The following is a 21541-nucleotide window of genomic DNA, read 5'->3' on the forward strand; positions in this document are numbered from 1 at the left end:
ATCACTACATTTGTATCTTTGGGGTAAATACCCAGTAGTGCAATTGCTGGGTCATAGGGTAGCTCTATTTTCAACTTTTTGAGGAACCTCCATACTGTTTTCCAGAGTGGCTGCACCAGCTTGCATTCCCACCAACAGTGTAGGAGGGTCCCCCTTTCTCCACATCCTCGCCAACAACTGCCGTTTCCTGACTTGTTCATTTTAGCCATTCTGACTGGTGTGCGGTGGTATCTCACTGAGGTTTTGAGTTGTATTTCCCTGATGCTGAGTGATGTTGAGCACTTTTTCAAATGTCTGTTGGCCGTTTGGATGTCTTGCAGAGCATTTTTTATCATTATCTGGACCACATACTATTTAAACTAAGCCTCCCTGCTTAGTTTACTAAACTCTTAGTTACTAAGAAGTATAACTTATTAGAAAAATAAGGCTGGTAATCTTCCTAAATTCTTAAGATTTACACTTCCTGCCTTTTATCCACTACAGCTTAGTATATGTTTCCTGTAATATGTAATCAAGGTTAGATATTTTGGTAATGACTGTAAGTTAAAAAATTAATAACCCTTTAGAGAAGCACTGCATACAGGACTCAAACTAACAGGTGCACAAATTACTTTTCCCAAGGCATAAGGTTTTTAGCACATGAACCTAAAAGTGGGCATACTTATTGAAATTATTGTACACTCTTTTAAAGGGAACCAATGTATGCTGTCTATTATTTTATTTTATTTTTTTAAAGATTTTATTTATTTGACAGAGAGAGACACAGTGAGAGCAGGATCACAAGCAGGGGGAGAGGGAGAGGGAGAAGCAGGCTTCCCACTGAGCAGGGAGCCCGATGCGGAGCTCGATCCCAGGACCCTGGGATCATGACCTGAGCCGAAGGCAGATGCTTAATGACTGAGCCACCCAGGCGCCCCTGTATGCTGTCTATTATTTTAAAAATAAGAAGAACAGGGATCTCAATCAAACCAATCAATAAGCTATTACCTAAGGTTAAAATGAAGGGGCAAAAATCTTTTAGCTATCAGTGTTCTAGCCATTATACCAGAAATAACTTTAGAGAAACTGTACACAGCTGGTAATATCAGTGGCAAATAAAAAAAACCCAGAAAACAATAATGCCTCTATCTGACCACCCCCTTTCCCAATATCCATATGAGCCTGGCCAAACATTTACAGCAAATAAATAAAATAAACATTACTTCCAATAAAAGCAATTTTAGAAATTAAAACAGAACTATTATATGACATTCCCCAGAGCAAACCAAATTACTTTTAAAATACCCATTCTCAGGATTAATCCAAAAGTTTCTCCCCTCCATTAGTTATGTAACACAGTTGCCTGTATTATCTATATTTCTTTACTACACATGGAATTTACACAAAATGGTATAAAATCAATACAAAAATAGGTAGAAGATCATGTCACTGAGTATAATTTCTATCAAAGTCAATTTTAGGTTCTTAGGTTCTAATTCAGCAATGACTAGTTAACATAGCCTCTGCAAATACTTTTTGCAATAAGAATTACTGGTAAATTATTTTACATTTGGAGCTAAGTTTATTTATTTGGCTAAGAATAAGATAAAAATTTTATGATCAGAAGAAAAATTTTGAAATGAAACATTGAATTTTTATATTACTAAAAATAAATCTGCTTAAAATCTAGCAGAACTCTCTGAGCAATATTGAATCTTGAAAGTTTTACTGGAAACCTGTCATACTACTACTTTTGTACCATGTATATCTGGCAATTAATTGTGTGTTTCACTGAGAGAACACTGAGTCATTAATTAAGCAAATTTTATTTCTCACAAAAATTTAACATTTGCTACAACTTTCTAAACCACACTGACATTAGTAATAACTTATACACTAGCCATTACATGAATTATTCACTTACGTTTATTCAAATATAAATGCATACACAGAAAAAAAATAAAGTACTGATACATGCTACAACATGGAGGAAACCTGAAAATATTATGCTACGTGAATGAAGCCAGTCCACAAAAGACCACATACACATGATTTCATTCCTATGAGATATCCAAAACAGGAAAATCTATAGAGATATAAAGTAGATTAGAGCTCAGAGCATAGGAAGATGAGAGCTAAAGAATACAGGGTTTGTTTTTGGAATGATGAAAAAATTCTAAAATTGACTGTAGTGATGGCTACATGTATCGGTGGGTATAATAAAACCATTAAATTGTATACTTAAAAATATATATGCAGATAACTTTAAAATTTTTGCATTTGTAGAAGAAAACAGAGAACTTACAATAGAAAGATATTTTGGGATGTATAAAAATAGACTTCTAATTGTTGTCCTTACCAAGGTCTCTCCTACAGGTTCAGCGCAAAGAAAAATTCTGCCTTTCTAGCATCCTGTTTTGTTTCATGGAAATTAGCTACGCGTTTTCTACCTTCCCCCTTATTCCTCAACCCACTGAGTTCTGGTTTCCACCATCCCACCCCAAATGGAACAATTTATTAAAATAGCCAGCAATTTCCTAATTTCTCAACCTAGTAGGCTGATTTTGGTACTTCTATTTTCAAGTCCCTGTGTTATTTTATCTTTCATGAAACAGCTCCTGGCTTCTGACCCCCTGGCTAACTTCATTTTTCTTGAGACAGAAAAAGAGGGTGGGGGGGGGGAGGAGCGGGGAACGACAGCAGGAGAGGGAGAAAGAGATAGAATCTCAAGCAGGCTTCAAAACCAGGGTGGAGTCTGACGAGGGGCTCAACCTCGTGACCTTGAGATCATGACCTGAACAGAAATCAAGAGTCAGATGCTTAACGACTGAGTCACCCAGGCCGCCACTCCCTGACCAAGCTAAGACAAATGTTCTCATGATTGTTCTGCTTTTAAGACTTAAGTCTCTTCCTTTCTCATCTACCTTGTTTATGCTGTCTTTCCACAGAATTTTATCCTTGTCATTTAATCCATCTCTCAGGGCAAACACATCCTTCTCAAGCTCCATCTCTACTAGTGACTCCCAAATCTATTACTTGAGTCAGGCCCATTTACTTGAAAACCAGAGCTTTTTAATTTTGGACAGATCTCATCTCCTGATTTTTCATCAGGCACCTCAAACTATACTTATTTATAACAGAACATGCCCTATTCCATTCAGGCCTGCTCCGTACCCACTTTCGCAGTTAATGGGGCTGTCAGCCTAGCCAGAAACCTAGTAGCTATTCTGTTCTACCATATCACACCACTACCATGGTACTTCCTAAGTATCTTTCTCTTTTCTTCCCTATGGTCTCCTAGCCACACTCCTTGTTTGTGGTATTGGTCCCTCACTGCCAAAGTAATGTTTCTAAAATGCACATCTGATTATGGCATTACCCTATACAAAATCCATTAATTATTCTTCAATTTAGCATGTCAAACTCAGTACTTAAATAGTACACTATTGACATTTCAAAAAAGACTATTTTTCACTGTTCCTTACTGTCTTAAAGATCTTTTTTAGCATCCTTGGCTTCCCAGTAGCACTCCACACTCACTGGGACTCACCACCCCATAATGTTGGTACAATCTTAGGTCAAGGACAAATGGAAATGGGCTGTCTTCATACCTCACCAACACCTTCCCCATCACTTTCTAGAATCACCTGCTATATGCCTCCCTGCTGGAGCCAGAATGTACAATCCTGCACAGTAGTGTGTGAGAAAGGAAGTATACTACTCACACACTACTGTATCTTGTCAATGCGTGTGTAGACGCATTTCCTAGAATGCCTTTCTAGAATGCCTTTCTAGAATGCCTTTTTCATGCTTCTCTATACGGAGAGCTTCTACTTAAAGCACTGTGAATTCAAGGCTCAGCTCAGGCATACATTTTCAGTGAAGTCTTCCCATATCCTTTCAAAACGAGGTTGAGGCCTCCTCCCTGGATTTTTATAAAACTCCAAAAACTTCTTGAACAACATCAATTCTATTTTGTTTTTTTAAAAAATTTTCTGTATTTATTTGACAGGGAGAGAGAGAGAGAGTACACAAGCAGTCGGAGCGGCAGAACCAGGCTCCCCACACCTCAATTCTATTTCAATTATATATCATGTCTTTTTTTCTAGCTCAGAAATGGTGAATACTTTAGGGTAGAGATTATATCTTCTTTATCTTTATATCTACTATTTTTTAGCACAACGCCTGGAACATGACAGATGCTCAGTAAATGCTTGTTCTATGAACTAATGAATTAATTGTTCTATTGGGACCACTGAGGAATAAACTTGAACTGAAGAAGTTATGTAGACTTGTCTTATCTTCTTCCTCACTCCATACTATATACTCCTTCAGCCCTTTTTACAAGGAGACCACTTTTCATTTTGGTGGTTCTCTTTTTGGAGTTTATGTTAAATGTAAAATAGAAAACCCAGATGATACTGACTACAATAAATCCTGAATGAAAATAAAGATTATCTTGAAGCATGACATAAGCCTCAGTGAGACTAAAGAGAATTATTCCTGTTTTCTTCCATGTGCATATACCCAAAGAAACTTTTACTTTCATTTTAGTGTATGTTAAAAAACTATCACTCCAGGAAGCTAACATCTAGAAGAGGGATTCTCAACCTTGGAGTCTTCTACCCCATGGACGTGTATTTTGTAGATAAGCCTTTTTGTGGGGAGAATGCCACAAAGGGGTCAATGACCTACCAGAAAGTTAGAGTCTATTCATTAGTACCCTGGCAATACAAAGGGTTTCACAGTGACCCACATAAGGACCTTAAAAATCTATGGGTTGAAGGTTAACACCTGAGAAGGAACAAAAATTCTGCATTTAGCTAAGTTCAAAAACTCATATAAATGAATACACCAAGTTCTTATGTGGTTGAGAGTATTATTACAAGGGAAGTTTTTTCTTTTTCTTTTCCATGATTCATGATTACCTCTCTACCTCAATTAAGAGCCAAAATATCTTGGTGATTCTGTATTTCCAAAAATTCCTACAAAAAGGATGAGTTATTTTTATATCATGGGACATGAATAATGCAAAGAACTATTTATACATGTTCATATAGTAGACCAACAACATCTTAGCCCTAAGAAACTAAAATGTTTCTGGTGTTCTTCAAACACTGTAATCTTATTCTAATATTCTAACTCAGTAATGAAAACAAACATAGCAAAATTATGGTACTCTAAGCAATGTAAACCTTATAAATTTAATTTTTACCTGGGATTGTTTTTTAATGTATTTACTAAAAATTCATGTAGATCTATGCCAGTTGAATCAGTGTATTCTTGACTGGAATCTAAAAAACAACAACACAAAAACCCAGTATAAAGCTGTTTGAAAACAAATCCCTTTCCCTTTCACACATGATGCATAATCTTAAATGAGATGCCCCACATGGGAAAAAAACTGACAAATTAGGAAAAGGGAATTTATGATGAACTCAGATGACCACAAGCTTTCTATTCCCATATAATAAACATGACATCAATTTATATAACTGCATGTACATGCATGTTCTTAAAATTTTTTCTCACATGTGCCAGTTTAATTTACTCTAAATTCTTTAAAGACCCTTTTATATACACACAATTCTCGTGATTAAAAATGCCTCCTTGAGTGAAAAATTAGAATGAGTTAAATCATCTACAATTAGTGCAAATTAAGACAGCTTACTTCAGTTATGAATATACGTAGAGGCAATAATTTGGAGTTAGGTAGGAATTCTAGTTCTGAAAGAATATTTAATTAGATTTGATCAAGTCTATCACCAAAGGCTTGCTTTCAAAATAGTTTTTCAGACTACGCATGCATAGTTTTGCATATTTAAGTTCTTCCCCCTAAATGTAATATACTTATGCTGTTTATAATACCGGCCAATGTAACTGGGTTTATAAATCAAAGAAGCATTTTTATTGACTTGCAATGCTAGATGATGGTGGAGTTCCTTGAAACTGATTATGAAAGATAAACATTCTGGGTTTCCAAGAATATTCTTACTGGATACTGAATATTTTGGCATCAGATCGTTGTATCATAAAGAATTAAAGAGTAGTATTATTTTTAGCAGAATCAAGTATTCAAATTATAGTGATTCCAGTATTCCATTATGAGACCAGTAAGAGGTCAAGACAGTTACCTGCCTCAGTGATTCTGGCGTATGTTGCAGTTTTTTGGCTGAAGCATCTTACTGATGTTCAGATTTGTGTTGCCATTTTGCCCAGATGAACAAATATTTTATCATCCCTTCAGTCTGTTCTGTTAGCATTTTTACTACAGATATACTATTTTTAATTTTTCTGGGGGTAAAGGATGGAATTATTGATATTAAAATTAAAATTTTGTTTGAAAACACAGAAATAAATCGCAAACCTCTTGATAACATTTTTCTGGGCAACTTATCACTGGCTTTTTCTTTTTCTGCTTCATCTTTTGAGGGCTTCTCCTCTTTTTCAAATGATTGCGTTAACTGGATCTGAATTTTCTCCTGTTGGAAGGCAAAATCAGTTATAAATGAAAATATAAAGCAATTTAGTTAATACCATACATTTTATTTCTTGAGTAACACAAAACTGTATAGGAGGAAAGGGACACAGTTTTTATGTTATCCAATTAGATTCTTCAAACTGGAATACAACTTAATATTTTTATTTTTATCTAAGTCTAGACAGTAACAATTAATGTTTTGAGTTGAATATATCAGTTGAAACATATCCTCAAAATTACTTCAGAGAACGTAAGTATTTTCCACATTACTCTGAAGATATCTACTTATGAAACCCCTAGAGAGTCAGAAGCAAGGTCTTCTTAACCTATTTTTGTACTGGAGAAGCCACAGCCAAACAAAAGAAATAATTATCATCAATTATGACAATACAAACAAATGACAAGTCAATACTTAAAAAATAATTTTTTGAGTATCCATTATTATTTCATACTCCTCCATTCTCTTAACATATAAAAATGTAAGTAAAACTTTCCAAAACCAAATCCACACAACTGATTATCTTTAATTTATGATTTACACATTACTGTTCCTCCTTCAATCACCACAAAGTTTTAGAAAGGTTTCAAACAAGATTGTTTTCCTTCTGGATATGTAATATTTAACTGTGAAGTGATCACATTCTATAAAACTGAAAAGGAGAAGGAATTCTACATTCCATTTCAAAAATAGTGTCATTACATATAATTTCAGAACCCAAAGAAATTGTTGGAAATGAATTCACATAGCCTAAAAAGGCAAAAAAAAAAAAAAAAAAAAAAAATCAAATCACATTGCTCTGTTTATTCAGGCAAAGTTATAAAGGTAGAATCACTTCCAGACCAGTTCTACTAATGCTAGAGGTATGATCTATTTGTAGACTAAATGATACTATTCTTTAGTGATGAAAAACTCTGATCAGATAATTACTTCACTTTTCTGGGCGATAGCTGTGGTGGAAATAGGTCTAATAAGTCAACATCAAAGGGGATATAAATTTCAGGAGTTGAACTTGCAACCACAAGAATTTTATTAACCTTTTTTTCCCCCCACATAATTTTTTTGAAATAATATTTGGCAGAATTTCAGATCATATATATATATATGTATGTATTTTTTCCTATAGGGTTGGTGACTGCTATTTTTATCTCCTTTTACTTCTGCTTCCCATTCTACTTCAGTTCAAATTTGTACTTAGAATACAGGGCAAAAGCTCTGCATGGCAATTTTTATTAGAATGATGGAATACTTGCTTTATGCCCTTCCTTTATCTTGCTTACTAAACTTCATATATTAAACAACTTCATATATTCATCAACTGGTAAGTCATTTTTCTCATTATGACTCGTTTTCTAATCTTTCCTTATTCTATTCCTAAATGTAAAACAGATACTTAAAAACGAATCCCAGAACTATGTTTCAGAAGTAGAATATTACAGAAGTTTTCCTGACTTATAAATTCTACTCCTACTCAAGAATAATCTATGGAATCCAGGTTAGAAGAAAAGATTTCACATTCAGACCTTCACTAAAAGGAACTTCCATTATCAAATTTCATTGCTAAATTCCCTTCCCAAAGCCCTACATTTTAATTACAGATACTAAATTATTTTATCAAGATGAAATGTATTTAAAAATCCAGTAGGCTTCATACATTGAGGCCTTGCTTTCAGTTGGTACTGAGGCCTTGTTTTTAGTAGCAAATAAATGAGACATATTTTAAACTCAGTAGTCCTTTTAAATGAACTCTTCTGACTATAAATAACTGGAAGGGTAGCAACATCTCCATAGGAAACTGTAACTCCTTTACTCTTCACTCTGCCATTGAAATCTGTTATTGAGGTCACTTCCCTCTCATAAGCTCTCATCAGACACAAGTGACATTTCTCTTTTAATTGCCTCTCAATCTTTTGAATAATGAGTTTTATTCCAAATTAATTCCTCAAAAATCACATTCTGAAGCAGGCATTATTAGTTGGAAAGTGTCTCTACTGCCAAGAATTAGGTACTACCACATTTCATGAGAAACAGTTCATTTTCTAATTCCTGTTCAGGTGCAATTTAGTTAACTCAAGGCTTGGAAGAAGACAACTTTCTACTAAAAGGAATATCTTTTGCTCAGAGAGAATAATAATGGGTTATTATCTGAAAAGAAAAAATTTATTGTATCCAAGAGAAACTGAGAAAGAACCTATTAAGTGGAATACTGAACTCTGGCATAAATACCTTATTCATTTTTCACATGCTATAAACTCAGCTTTTTGAACTTTATATAAACACAAAAATTATTATCTCTGATCAATAATATATGTATTAATATACAACATACAATCCTGATATTTTTTCTCATATAAATTTTCACTAGGCATATTTATATAGCACTGTGAGAATTTTCCCTCTAATATTTTTCAGATCAGGTTAAAATGTACTGAATAAGACCTAAGATCACATTACACTTTTTCTCAAAAAAGTATGTACTTTTCCATATTAACAGTCTTATGAATGCCTGACCCTTCTCATTTTCTCAATATCCTTGGATTAATTCCATGAGGCTAAGATGATGAAACATTTTGGACAGCGGAATGAAGAAATGAATTTTCAAAAAACGTTACAATATCCACTGCTCCACCTTGTAGAGGTGTACTGTTTACTCTGACTTGTACAATATAACTTTTAAAATTGCTATTTAAAAAAAATTTCATTCATTTCTTCCAAAGTGTGCCATAACTCTTCAGCCTTGTCAACAACCATGTAAAAGCCAAAGGTTAACATTTAAAAATGTTCTCCAGGCAATAATTCTTAATAAAATATTTTGATTATATTTCAGCTTCTTGCTAGAAAGTCCATTATTTTATTACTAAAGTGTATCTACTTTATAGAATATAAAGTTATCTTCTAACCATGTAGTTAGATTTTAAATAAAAATCACAAATTTTGAACCCCATGTTCCTGACACTTGAACAAATTTCAAAGGAAACGAATTTGTATATATTCTTCATTGACAATAAATAATTTATTTTCAAAACCTTCCTTTTCTTGTATTTTGGAAACAAAGAAGTGAAGTATTTTTAAAGAACCCAACACGTTCTAAATATGTGACAACTATCTTCAGTATCTATAGGTGGGTTTTGAGGGTATAAGCTTCTAAATCAAGGTAAAGCACAACAGTCTTTTTTTGAATTAATAAATGTACAATTGGCATTTATTTAAAAAAAAAAAAGATGTACAACCTGCCATGGTCATTTTTTTCCTTCCTCTTTTTAGTCATAGTTTCTTAAATAACCATGAAGCTGCTTTAGTTCTTTGAAAATGGATTATTGGGATGTAAGGGGATATCAGACATGATATATCCTTAAGAAGTAGAACAAAGCACAAACAGGCAAAATTATCACACTTGATAAAAACATTGGTAGAGGGTCCTAAAATATTTATGTATAAATGTCCAAAGGTAACATGAGACAAAGATCAATGCATAGCTGAGATTATTAGAAAAGTAAAGCCATAGCATTAAAAAGAATACAAAAGGCAAACTGAACCATTTGTTTGAACCTCAGTTGTTCAATATTTTACAAGCACAGACAGAAGAGAAATTAGAAGTATTAAACTATTACAGCCAACCTAACTAGAAAACTGGCTTCACCATGCATTCAGGTTAATAAGTAAAATAATACATCAAGCCAAAGTCTTGGGTAGTCTCTCCTCTTCACACACAAGCAGTAAGTGTTTAACAAATTTATAAAAGCCAAAATCAAAAGGGTAAATTTCACCACAATTACATTCAGTCTAAGTACTACTTTAATATTTTATAACTTTTCAATAATAATTTATAATCCCTTAAAGTCATATTCCCAGTTAAGTATATAATCCCTACATTTTTCCAGAGAGAAGCTACTGCACTAAGCCTTAGATTGAAGTAATAAGGTTTTTCCACCTTTTCATGTGTATCTTCAGTAGCAAGTATTATGAAATCAGTTTCACTCATTAAAAATAAAACAAACAAATGAAAACACATACATAATGCACACACATGCATATACAACTTTTATTTAACCTTATGAAAAAGTATTCTCCAGGAAGCAGGTTACTGCACCATGTCTTTAAATAACAATTTTGTTTTGTTTTGTTTTTGTTTGTTTGTTTTTTACCTGGTTCTCCTGTGATATCTCTGCTGTAGGGGGTGGTGGAGATTCTTCACACACTGCAAGGCTCCGAACTAGCTTTAACTTTGAGCTTGACTAAAGAAAAGTATTTAAAATTAACACTACATTTCACAAATCTAGGGCATATCCAAAAGCCCCCTAGAGTTTCTTAGAAAGTTTCTTTATAGTTTCTGCCATGTATAAAAGTAAGTGAAATGTACAAGTTAAATATATCATTAAATATCACAAAACCCTTTGTTAAGAGTGAAAACAAATAACTGCAGTTTCGAAAACTGTAGCAATAGCAAGAATGGGACTAATTCTAATTTCAAAACCCAAAGAATGGTAAGAGAGCCATTTTCTCTATAGAGAACCATTAAAGATATAAAAGCAATGCACAAAAGCGACTAGGCAAGACAAAAATCCCAAATAAAACAAAATAAGCTTTCTGCCCCAAACAAAATATGACAAAACTAAACTGAATGCAGTGCTGTATGAAAACAAGAATTCATCAAGCATGAAGGAAGGCCCTTGGCATGCCAGCACAAAATATTTACTATACCTTAGACCTTTTTCCTGTCTGTCCAAATGACTGCAATGGCCGCTGAACACACAAGAAAGATTTGTATTAAATATCATACCGAAACAGAGAGCTTGTTGCTTAATTCATAATCCTAAACCACAGAGAAACTACCTGCACAAAGTATTGGAAATGAGGAAATCAAAGTTGGTTTTAAGTAAAAAAGTATTGATTCCTCCCAGAAGTACACTTGTGGAAGATTCTCTAAAATCATTCTGTGGGTTGGTATTTTCTTTAAGTCAGCAAATGGCCACAATTCTCATGTTAACTGAGCTAAATGGAACTTGTAAGGTAACTTCTTAGGTAGTACCAAAATCAAATACACTTCTTAAGTTATTTTATAACACATGATACTTTAAGATTAGGAAACACACACACACATACACACACACACACAAAACCCTGAGGCATTTTAAGTAGCTGCACTTAGAAAAGTTCCAAACTTATTAAGAAGAATGTTTCAAATGCACATCGAGTCAGAGTACAACCATCTATCTATGGCGTCTTTTCAACACTGTAAGAAGTTCACCACCAGTTTATTAGTGATGGAATCCTATTTGCCTGGTCTAGGGTAAGACAGTGAAGCAGAAATGAAGAAAAGAGGGCAGAGTTACAATGTGCATGTTCATTCAGCATGACTGTAAGATTGTCAATCACATGACTGGGACACCTGCTGGGGCAACCAGCTGTAGTTTGTGATACCAGGCTTTGGTTTGGGAAAGCAGCTGAAGTGTCTGTGAAATAGAGCCAGATAGGTTTTAAACACACTTTAACACCTCCAATCTACCTCTCTAACCCCAATACCAGACAGGTATCTATCATTCATACATATTAAAAGCAAGAAGCTAGTTTGGTACCAAACATGAAACATTAAAAAAAAAGTCCTTAATATCTAGATTAGCATGCTTGACGTATGAAAAAAAGCCACCATTTCATTCTAACATCCACGAAAGCCTTCTGTAAAACCAACAGAAATGAGAATCTGCAGTAACAGTGTGTCCTGTCCCCCATTTTGTGCCCAAAGTTCTTGAAAGATAAGCAGCATTGTATTTTGGGGATTTTGTCCCTGGATTATGCATACTACAAATTTAGCAGTGACAACAAAAGGAAAATAGAAAAAATAAAGAAAAATGACTTTCCATGTCTTACAGAGAAGGAAGCAGCACGTAAAGTGCATTCAGATGCACACATCAGTGCTCCCTATGAGAGCTTCTACATGTCAGGACTGTCCTCTGTTCCCATTTACTTTCTTTAATTTGGTCAAGAGGATTTCTAACAGTCTAAAACACACAATTTAAAAAGTTATGCTACATAATGGAGTGAGGGCTTACAGGCAAAAAAGTGGGAGAAATCAAAAGATGAATACTAGAAAATGCACAAAAGTAAATGAGTTCTAAGGCATTAGAAGAAAAAAGAATTTGTAACTTACTCCCATCCTCGGTCATCCCTTATAATTCTAAATATCAGGGGTATAAAACTTTCTATTAAAAAATTTTAAAATAAAAGAGATGAGGAATTGGCAAATACAAGCTGTATTTCCTATGCAGGAGGATTGAATTTAAATCTCTAGCTTTGCTTATAAGTAGGTGATCCTGGTCAAATTTTTCAGTTTATTCTCATCTGTATAAAAGCTCATAGTATTTGTACTAGTTTTCAAGGCTCTTGAATAGGTTCATTAAAAGGCAGATTTAAAAAAGGGGTTTTGTAAAACCTAAAGCACTATATATATGTAATAGGTTATTAAAGATTAGGAATCTAGCCTGTCAGAAGACCAATGTCCTACTTCTGCTCACTAGCCATAAGATTTAACTTAAAAAAAAAAAAAAATTAAGTGAGGATACTATATGTTACTCCTATAGTAATGATTTATAGTTTTCATAGACTTATACATGCATTCACCAGCTCAGTTTTAATTCTGTAGGAACCTCTAATGACAATGAAGATGAAAAGAAAATAGAGAGGTAAAATTATCTCAGTGTGACTTCATTTAATTAACATGTTCTGAGTTCCTGCTTATATACAAGACACTGCCAGGCACTGGGGCTACACAGATAAGTAAGACAGTTCTGGTCTCAAGAATCTCATAGTCCAAGTTCAGAATTACTAAACAGTCAAACAGAACCCAAGACCTTCAGAACCTCAGTCTAGTACACTTTACATCAGACCTATAAAACATTCTTGTGGATCAAATACTCTCTGTGGCAGAGAGAACACTAAAGATGGCTTCCCCAAACTCCCATCCCCTGATTATTTAATCAAACTCCAATCTAAGTATAAGTAAGGCTGTGAAGGGGGTTTTATAGATGTAATTAAAATCCCAAATAAATTGATGTTAAGATTCAGAGATAACTCAGTTGGGTCTGATCCAATCAGGAGAGCCCTTTAAAAGTTGAAAGTTTACTTTAGTTGGGAGCAGAAAGGCAAGTCAGAAATAAAGGGTGAGAAGGAAATGACACACCATTGCTGGCTGCCAAGATGGAGAGGCCGTGGGAGGGCTGTAGGCAGGCTCTAGGAGCAGAGTGGCCCTTGGCTGAGAAGTCAGTCAGGAAACATGGATCTCAGACTTACAGCTAGCTGTGAGGAACTAAGTTATGCCAGCAACTGGAATGAGCTTGGAAGCAAATTCTTCTCCCAAGTCTTCAGATGAGGGCCCAGCCTGGCCAACACCTTGGATTTTGGCGTTGTGAAACCCTAGACAAAGAACTTGGCTGAGCCCAACTTAGCTTCTAATCTATAGAACTGTGAGTTGACAAGGGGATGTTCTTTTAAGCATCTAAGTTTATAGTATATGCTATGCTGCAACAGAAAACAAATACACTACTACATAAGTAGATTATAACCTGCCAAAGTGGCATTACTCAATAAAAATCAGTTATAATTTCACTTCAAATAGCAAAGAACTGAAATTACATAATATATACACAAGAACAAAGCAGAGAAAACAAGTTCTGTTTATTAAAGTAAATACTCTTTGTTTTATATTTTGGTATCAATTTGGCAGCCAGATTTGGCTGTAAAAGGAATACAATTTCTTAAAAAATGTATCTTATTACTTAAAGCATGCTTTAACTTTTTCCCATTTTTTTAACCAGAAAAATACACACAAAATTTACCATCTTAACAATTAAGTATACAGTTCAGTAGTATTAAATACATTTATAATGTTGTACAACCATCACTACCATCCACATCCATAATTTTTTTCATCTTGTAAAAGTGAAACTCTATACCTAATTACATATAACTCCCATTCTCCTCTCCCCACAGTCCCTGGCAACCACCATTCTTCTTTGTTTTAATGTTCTATTTGAAGTACTTCATGTAAGTAGAATCATACAGTATTTGCCTTTTGTGATTGGGTTATTTCATTTAGCATAATGACCTCAAGATTTATCCATGTTATAGCATACTGCAGAATTTCCTTCCTTTCTAAGGCTGAGTAATATTCTATTGTATGTATACACCAAAGTGTGCTCATCCGTTCATATGTTGATGGATGCATTTGGGTTGATTCAATGTTTCAACTATTGTGAGTAATGTTGCCAAGAACAAGGGCATACAAATATATATTCAAAATTCTGCTTTCAGTTTTTTTGGGGTTATATACTTAAAAGTAGAATTGCTGGGCTATATGGTAATGCTATTTTTAATTTTTTGAAGAACTGCTATACTGTTTTCCATAGTGGCTGTCCCATTTTAAATTCCCACCAAGAGTGTACAAGGTTTCAATTCCTCCACATCTCTGCCAACACTTGTTTTTGGTTTTTGATATCCATCCTAATGGGTGTGTGAGGTAGTATCTCACTGTAGTTTTGATTTGCTTTTCCCTAATGATTAATGATGATGTGTATCTTTTCATGTACTTATTGGCCATTCACAGATCTTCTTTAGCGAAATGTCTATTCAAGTCCTTTGCCCATTTTTGAATACAGTTGTTTCATAGTTGTGTTTTTAGGAATTCTTAATATATTCTGGTTATTAATCACTTGTCAGATACACGATTTACAAATGTTTCCTCCTACGGGTTGCCATTGCCTTTTTACTCTGTTGACAATGGCTTTTAATGCACAATTTAAAAGAATCTTCATGAAGTCCAATTTGTCTTTTTTTCTTTTGTTACCTGGGCCTTCGGTGTCATATCCAAGAAGTCATTGCTAAATCCAATGTTTTGTCCCAAGTTAATTCCCCTCCCCCTTTTAGAGATTTGATTTATATTCCCTTTGATACTCTGATTAGAGTAAGACCAGTGAGAATTATGCTTTATAAATACCATGAGATATGACTTTACATTGATTGTATATGGAGAAAAATTAACATTGGAATTAAGGCAATAACTACAGGTGCAAACCAAGCACATTACTCTGACACAGCCCTTAGTAACAAGCTCTTTTGGTTAGGTGATAATTGATCTTACTGCATGGGGTCAGTCGCTGCTTTGAAGAATAATCTTTGAATGGCTTCATTCATTTAAAAAATACCTCCTACTGGCCCACAAAGGCCAGAGGGAGCCTTTAGTAATCTCCACTAGTGTCACTTGCAATCACTGTGCCTACAGTCTTCTGATACACCTGACTGAACATCTGTTTTATTTGTACAAGATCAATCTTCAGTGACCATGATCCTGATTAGGGTGGAGTCATCTGTGTTGGCACCTTTCATGGACTAGTAGAGCCTCTCAGTAACGAAAGCAAGGTGGTTCAGGGCACACAGCAAGATGGTCTTCAAACCACTTCTAACTCAAGGCCAACACTGCCTAACAAATCTTGATTAGCCATCCTGGAATAAGGCTCCATGGTAGTTTTCAGCTGAGAAAAGCTACTTATGGCAAGAATCATGTTAAAGCAAGATTCATCTGTCCCCAGTCTCCCCTCTATCAGCCTGATAGAGATGCTGAATACCTTTCCTGAGCCAATCTGTGGCATGTATGCATGTGAGTTTAGCATTTTATTTTCCCTTTCTAAAACCCATCCATCTTGAGAACACCCTATCTTATCTGACTCTCATCAGACAAGTCTCACAAATTAGGAAGCAAGTCAAAGCCTCCGACAGGGATGCCCCCTGGAGTGTCCTCATTTTTGCAATGTTGTAACATCTACAAGACTCAGCAAAAAGAGTTTGAGTTCGCTGGAAAATGCACTGAAACACAGATGCTGCTTTTAGGGTCGTTGGGCAAAAATGAGGTATCACTGCTCTGGAAAAAACAAATGGAGGTAGAAGGCTAGAGGCGAGTCTCAATTATGCCACTGGCTCCCCAGGTGACCCTGTGTAATTCATTTCCATTGGCGTAGGTATCTGGAAAATGGAAGGAGTGCTCAGTTGAACTTTGGAAACTTTAGCTCTGAATCTTTGAGTTTAATGAATTTAACTCCAAAATGGTGGGTCATTACTTTGAGCTTCTCTTGCCAACTCAGGATCCTTTTTGGGAAGAAATGTCAATGGGATTAACAGAGGGCACCTCTCCTCCAAGGATTTCTTCCCCAAGTTCTTAAGGTTTTCAGGAGGTCCATGGTTTTCAAAAGGAAACCCATCCACTCTGAACCCAAACACATACTCTCAAGTTCCCAGGTATTGGGTCTGGCACCAGAAGACTAATACAGTCTTGTCTCAGATCTTAGCCTCGACTCTTTTCTTGAGAATGCCACATTCCCTCTTTGGTAATACTGAACCAGCCTAGTGGCTTTCCTCCTGTTGTCTGTGGGGCCATGATCAGCGTATCACTGCTCTGGGCTGTGTGTGTTTTTGCTGGAAACACCCAAGGGTCAAGGAGTCTGCTGTGACTAATCATTTGGTTGGCGTAGCTTCCATAGCTTAATGGTTGTTTTCCTTTATTAGTGTTGTTGCTTTTCTCTTAGGCATCTTATGTCCTCACTGTTCAAAGTACAGCCCATTAGCCTGTCAACAGCCAATGCTGGCATCAGCTGGGAGGTTGTTGAGATGCAGAATCTTGGGGATATCAACCCACACCTTGTTCAGTATGTTCTGTGGTTCTGTAGTATTTATCCTTTGACCTCCTTAAAGTTGTCAACTTTTAACAGGTCTGGCAGCCCCAGCTCCATGGCCTGTTCTCTCTCAGATATGCAGATTGTAGCAGGCATTCCTGGGGACTGGGGTGTCTTGGAGGTACGGTCAGTTAGGAACTGAAAAAGCCCTCTTGGCTGGCCCCTTTGGTGTCATATTTAAGAAATCATTGCCAAATCCAATGTCATGATGCTTTCCCCGTTTCTTCTAAGAGTTTCATATTTTAGCTCTTATGTTTAGGTCTTTCATTCATTTTGTGTTAATTTTTATATACAGCATTAGGTAAAGCTCCAACCTCCTTCTTTTGCATGTGGATATCCAGCTGTCCCAGTCACCATTTGTTAAAAAACACAGAATAAGTTCGGAAGAGTTTTCTTCTCTGTAATTTTTTGGAAAAGTGGAGAAGGATTGGTATTACCTATACCTTGAATTTTTCTGATAACCTTATTAGCTTGCCATTGCTTTCTTGTCTCTTACATGCCCCATCTTCCCCTTTTTAAAGATATGCATTGGAACTAACTAGGTGATACAAGATTTAAGAGTCTCATCTTGATTATCAAAGGGCCTGCTACAGAAACTGAGAATATACTAAACACCTACTTCAACTGATTCTGTGTCTGGAAAATTCACTCATATATATCAGAAGCTGTTCATGCACTTTGGCACATAAAGGCCTAGTTGTTAACAAAAATCGGTTATTTCCTCCACAACAAAGGTAACCAACACAAAACTGAATTGGCCATCCTATTGTTCAATAAATAGTTTGTCGAGAGACCATTGTTTAAATTGCTCTAAAATATGTTTTGGATCGTGTTTACATACACATGTACACGGATGAATACACCTAGGCAAAACATTTGTCAAGTAAAAAGATACAACTGTATAAGAATGGGAAAGTTGAGTATGACCCATTAGTAAGTAAGCAGAGTACAAGATTCCTAATTTTACATTTCAAATAAATTATTGCAAAAAATCAACACAATTAATTTACCCTAAATTTAATCTGAAAATTCTATGGCTGAGAAAAACCAAACACCAGACGTCACATAAATTAGTTATACAAAGAAAACCAAAGCAAACACTTCCTCCCCTGCCCCCACCATTCACCCCATATTACATATTAGTTGTAGTCAAACAAAATTGAGAAACTTGGCTCCTCATCACCTCTATCTTCTAAATACTTCATAATCATAGAAAGTCCAATATGCAACTTAAGATTTGCAATAGGACTAGCATGTGGCAGTAGAAAAGTTACTAAGCAAAAACTATGCACAATTATTTGGGACCATAATCAATAGTTCAGAGCAACTCCACAGCAATTACATGGGTAAGTTAACTTCTCGATATTAATGCACACAGATTGCTTGAATTAGCACTAAAATATTCTTAAGGAAGTAATCCTTAAAATTCTGTAAAAGATTATAACCTGAAGCAAAACTTTGAATAAAAAACACAACTAAAATTTTTTAAAAGTAGAGAATCACGCAAGTAGAACTATTTATAAAAGCAAAGGTTAAGGAGCTCTATGAGAGAGTCTCTACTTGTAACGATCCACCGTGATGTCCAATGTTTGCTGGCTTCTCCCTAGTTGGATGAAATTTTTCATGTAAATGCTATCTTTAACAGATAGTAGAAAATCGTAAGATTTCTTCATAGTATTAAAGAAGCTAATATATCCCTTCATTTAAAAATGACTTTTTCTAGGGGCGCCTAGGTGGTTCAGTAGGATAAATGTCTGCTTTCGACTCAACTCATGATCCCAGGGTCCTGGGATGGAGCCCTGCATTGGGCTCCCTGCTCAGCGGGGAGTGTGCTTCTTCCTCTCCCTCCGCCCCTTCCTCTCCACTTGTGCTCTGTGCTCTGTCTCTTGCTTTCTCTCTCTCTCTCAAATAAATAAATAAATATCTTTTAAAAAAAATGACTTATTCTAAATAAAATACTAAGGGGATGGCCAGGAAATTAAGACTTGGAAATGGATAAAATGTATGATTGTTGAGGAAAACATTTTCATTTTCCTAGGTCACTTCAAGTATTACTGTGCTGAAGCAAGACAACTGGACATAAGTTTATTCATGGTAGTTCACTTTCAAAATGATACAGAAGAAAGTAGAGAATATATTGGTTTATTCAAAATTCTTAATGGGAAACCTATGTTAGTTCGCACATACATCTAAATTTGAGTAAAAACAGTTGCTATTTTCGAGCCCATGAACGTGGGGCTCAAACGCAAGACCTGAGCTGAGATCAGGAGTTGCACACTTAACTGAATGAGCCACCCAGGTGCCCCTAATAATAGTTGCTACTACAATTAAATCTTTAGGCAGTATCTTAGAGGTACCAAAGAAAGATGAACTGTCTACTAGTATGTTAGAAGAAAGGCATTTCATAAAGAGTAATTCCGTATTAAGTTAAAAGGTAACTTCATATTAGCCAGATTCTTGTTAACAAGATTCTGTTCTCTTAACACAGTTGTTCCAAGCAGAGTTAATATTCTCACACATAGTAAATTCTTAATAAATGTTTGAATAAACTGCGAATATAGCATTCAATGGATTAAATGAATTCTCATGTTCTCTTTGTTCCTCTTCCCAACCTTTACAGTCACGATGCTATATGGAATATGGTATCAGAGACCATGCCATTTTTGCTTACTATAGTATTTCCTTGACATAGAATAGGCCTTCAATAAGCATTTGGGTAATGCATGAAATTTTCCTATAATATCAACAATTGGGCCATGATTCGATAGTCATCATCAGAATGCTCTTGTGCTTATTGCCAAGGGCAACACAATAGACACAGTTGGAAATGCAGTAATCCAAATTAATCGCTTGTTTATAAGCATGACCTAGAAGAGTGAACATTAGGTGTAAAAAGGGGACTAAAATGAAATCTTCTACTATTTCAATCATGAATAAAATAGAATTTTAGCAGATTTTCTCTGATTCAATCAGGATATTGGCATACTGCCATCACCAAGTATAGTGATTGCAGGCTTGGCAATTTTTTGTTTTAAAAAGTGCTATTACTAAAAATGCCTAGGAAAAGTACGTGATTTCTCCCAATTTCTTAGGTAATTACCACTTGATTATACTTAATAAGTGGGGCCTAAATGCTTTTTTATAGCTGTGTGAGTTGCTTTCATTTTCTAACACATTTCTGGCATATACTGGGGAATAAACAAAGTTTTTGACTGAACGAAGGTATGAAATAACCTTCAAAAGTATCTTCTTTACTTATAAAACAAACAAAAACAAAGTAGCCCTCATGTAGCCCTCAAGATCTCCAGGATGTATTAAGAATGATAGAGTAATGATAAAATATTTTCTCCAAAGGTAGAATTCTTTATCCACAGGGCTAAACTAAAACAAATGAGTTAAAAATAGTATTTTAAGGTAAGTTTTTTGTGGCAGATTAAAGGTCTTTCCTACTGAGAAGCAGGCTCTAATTCCTCTTCCCTTAAATCTGGATTAACTTTACTGACACGTGTCATCAAAAGACAACAGTGGGGGGCGCCTGGGTGGCTCAGTCGGTTAAGCGTCTGCCTTAGGCTCAGGTCATGATCCCAGGGTCCTGGGATCGAGCCCCACATCCGGCTCCTGGCTCAGCGGGAAGCCTGCTTCTCCCTCTCCCTCTGCCTCTCCCCCTGTTCATGCACTCTCTCTCTCTGTATCTCTGTGTCTCAAATGAATAAATTAAAAAAAAAAAAAAAAAGACAACAGTGGAAGAGACATTCTGGGACTTCTGAGCCTAGGTCAAAAGAACGCTTGCAGCTATGCTTGGCTTTTGGAACACTGTTTCTGTGACGCCCTGAGTTGTCACACGGTAAGTCTAACTACCCTGGGCCTCCCATGCTGGAGGGGCCATAGGTAGGCGCTCCCAGTTCCAGCTGAGACGACATTTCTGCTGTTCCTACCAAGGTGCCAGATATGTGGGTGAAACAGTTTGGACCTTCCACGTCAGCCCATCTGTCAGTTAAATACCAGCAAAAACCACTTTTGATCCCTTGTGCAATAGAAAGTTCAGTAAGCCAAGGCCTTATTCTTTTGGATTCATAAATCATGTAATATTAAAAAATAAAATGGTGTTTAAAAATTATTAACCCTTTGTTTTGCAGCAATGTCTTTTATAGCAAGAAGATAACTGGAACACTTAGAAGTGAATGTATGTACTACCTGAAATAATTTTTTACCTATCTTGAATCTGTTGACCAACTCATCAATTTCCATCTATGCCTGGAATTAAAAGCCTTCTCCACGGTTAATTCTGTCATCATATATGTGTAGTGACAAAAGCCTCAAGTGACTTCTTTTTTCCCCACCAACCACTTTTCTTAGTCATGGATG

At 35.5% G+C, this 21541-nt stretch overlaps 1 protein-coding gene across 11 annotated transcripts in view; it reads right to left on the reverse strand.

Moving 5' to 3' along the window:
• Window positions 1-21541, reverse strand: part of R3HDM1 (R3H domain containing 1) — a 128226-nt gene that overhangs the window by 104547 nt on the left and 2138 nt on the right. For 5 of the 11 annotated variants that reach the window (XM_031032914.2, XM_081814540.1, XM_031032912.2 and 2 more), the window contains exons 3-6: window positions 11160-11201; window positions 10604-10693; window positions 6347-6461; window positions 5195-5273 (exon numbers count right to left, since the gene is read on the reverse strand). The exons of 2 other annotated variants lie outside the window; for them this stretch is intronic. In XM_031032914.2, coding sequence (XP_030888774.1) covers window positions 5195-5273; window positions 6347-6461; window positions 10604-10693; window positions 11160-11201 — 326 coding nt within the window. Of the gene's footprint in view, window positions 1-5194; window positions 5274-6346; window positions 6465-10603; window positions 10694-11159; window positions 11202-21541 lie in introns of those variants that run through there. 4 more of the 11 variants (XM_006737743.3, XM_031032913.2, XM_031032909.2 and 1 more) reach the window with 3 other exon arrangements.

This window comes from Leptonychotes weddellii, chromosome 3, assembly GCF_054177405.1.
Source record: "Leptonychotes weddellii isolate Sample4059 chromosome 3, ASM5417740v2, whole genome shotgun sequence".
NCBI lineage: Eukaryota > Metazoa > Chordata > Mammalia > Carnivora > Phocidae > Leptonychotes > Leptonychotes weddellii.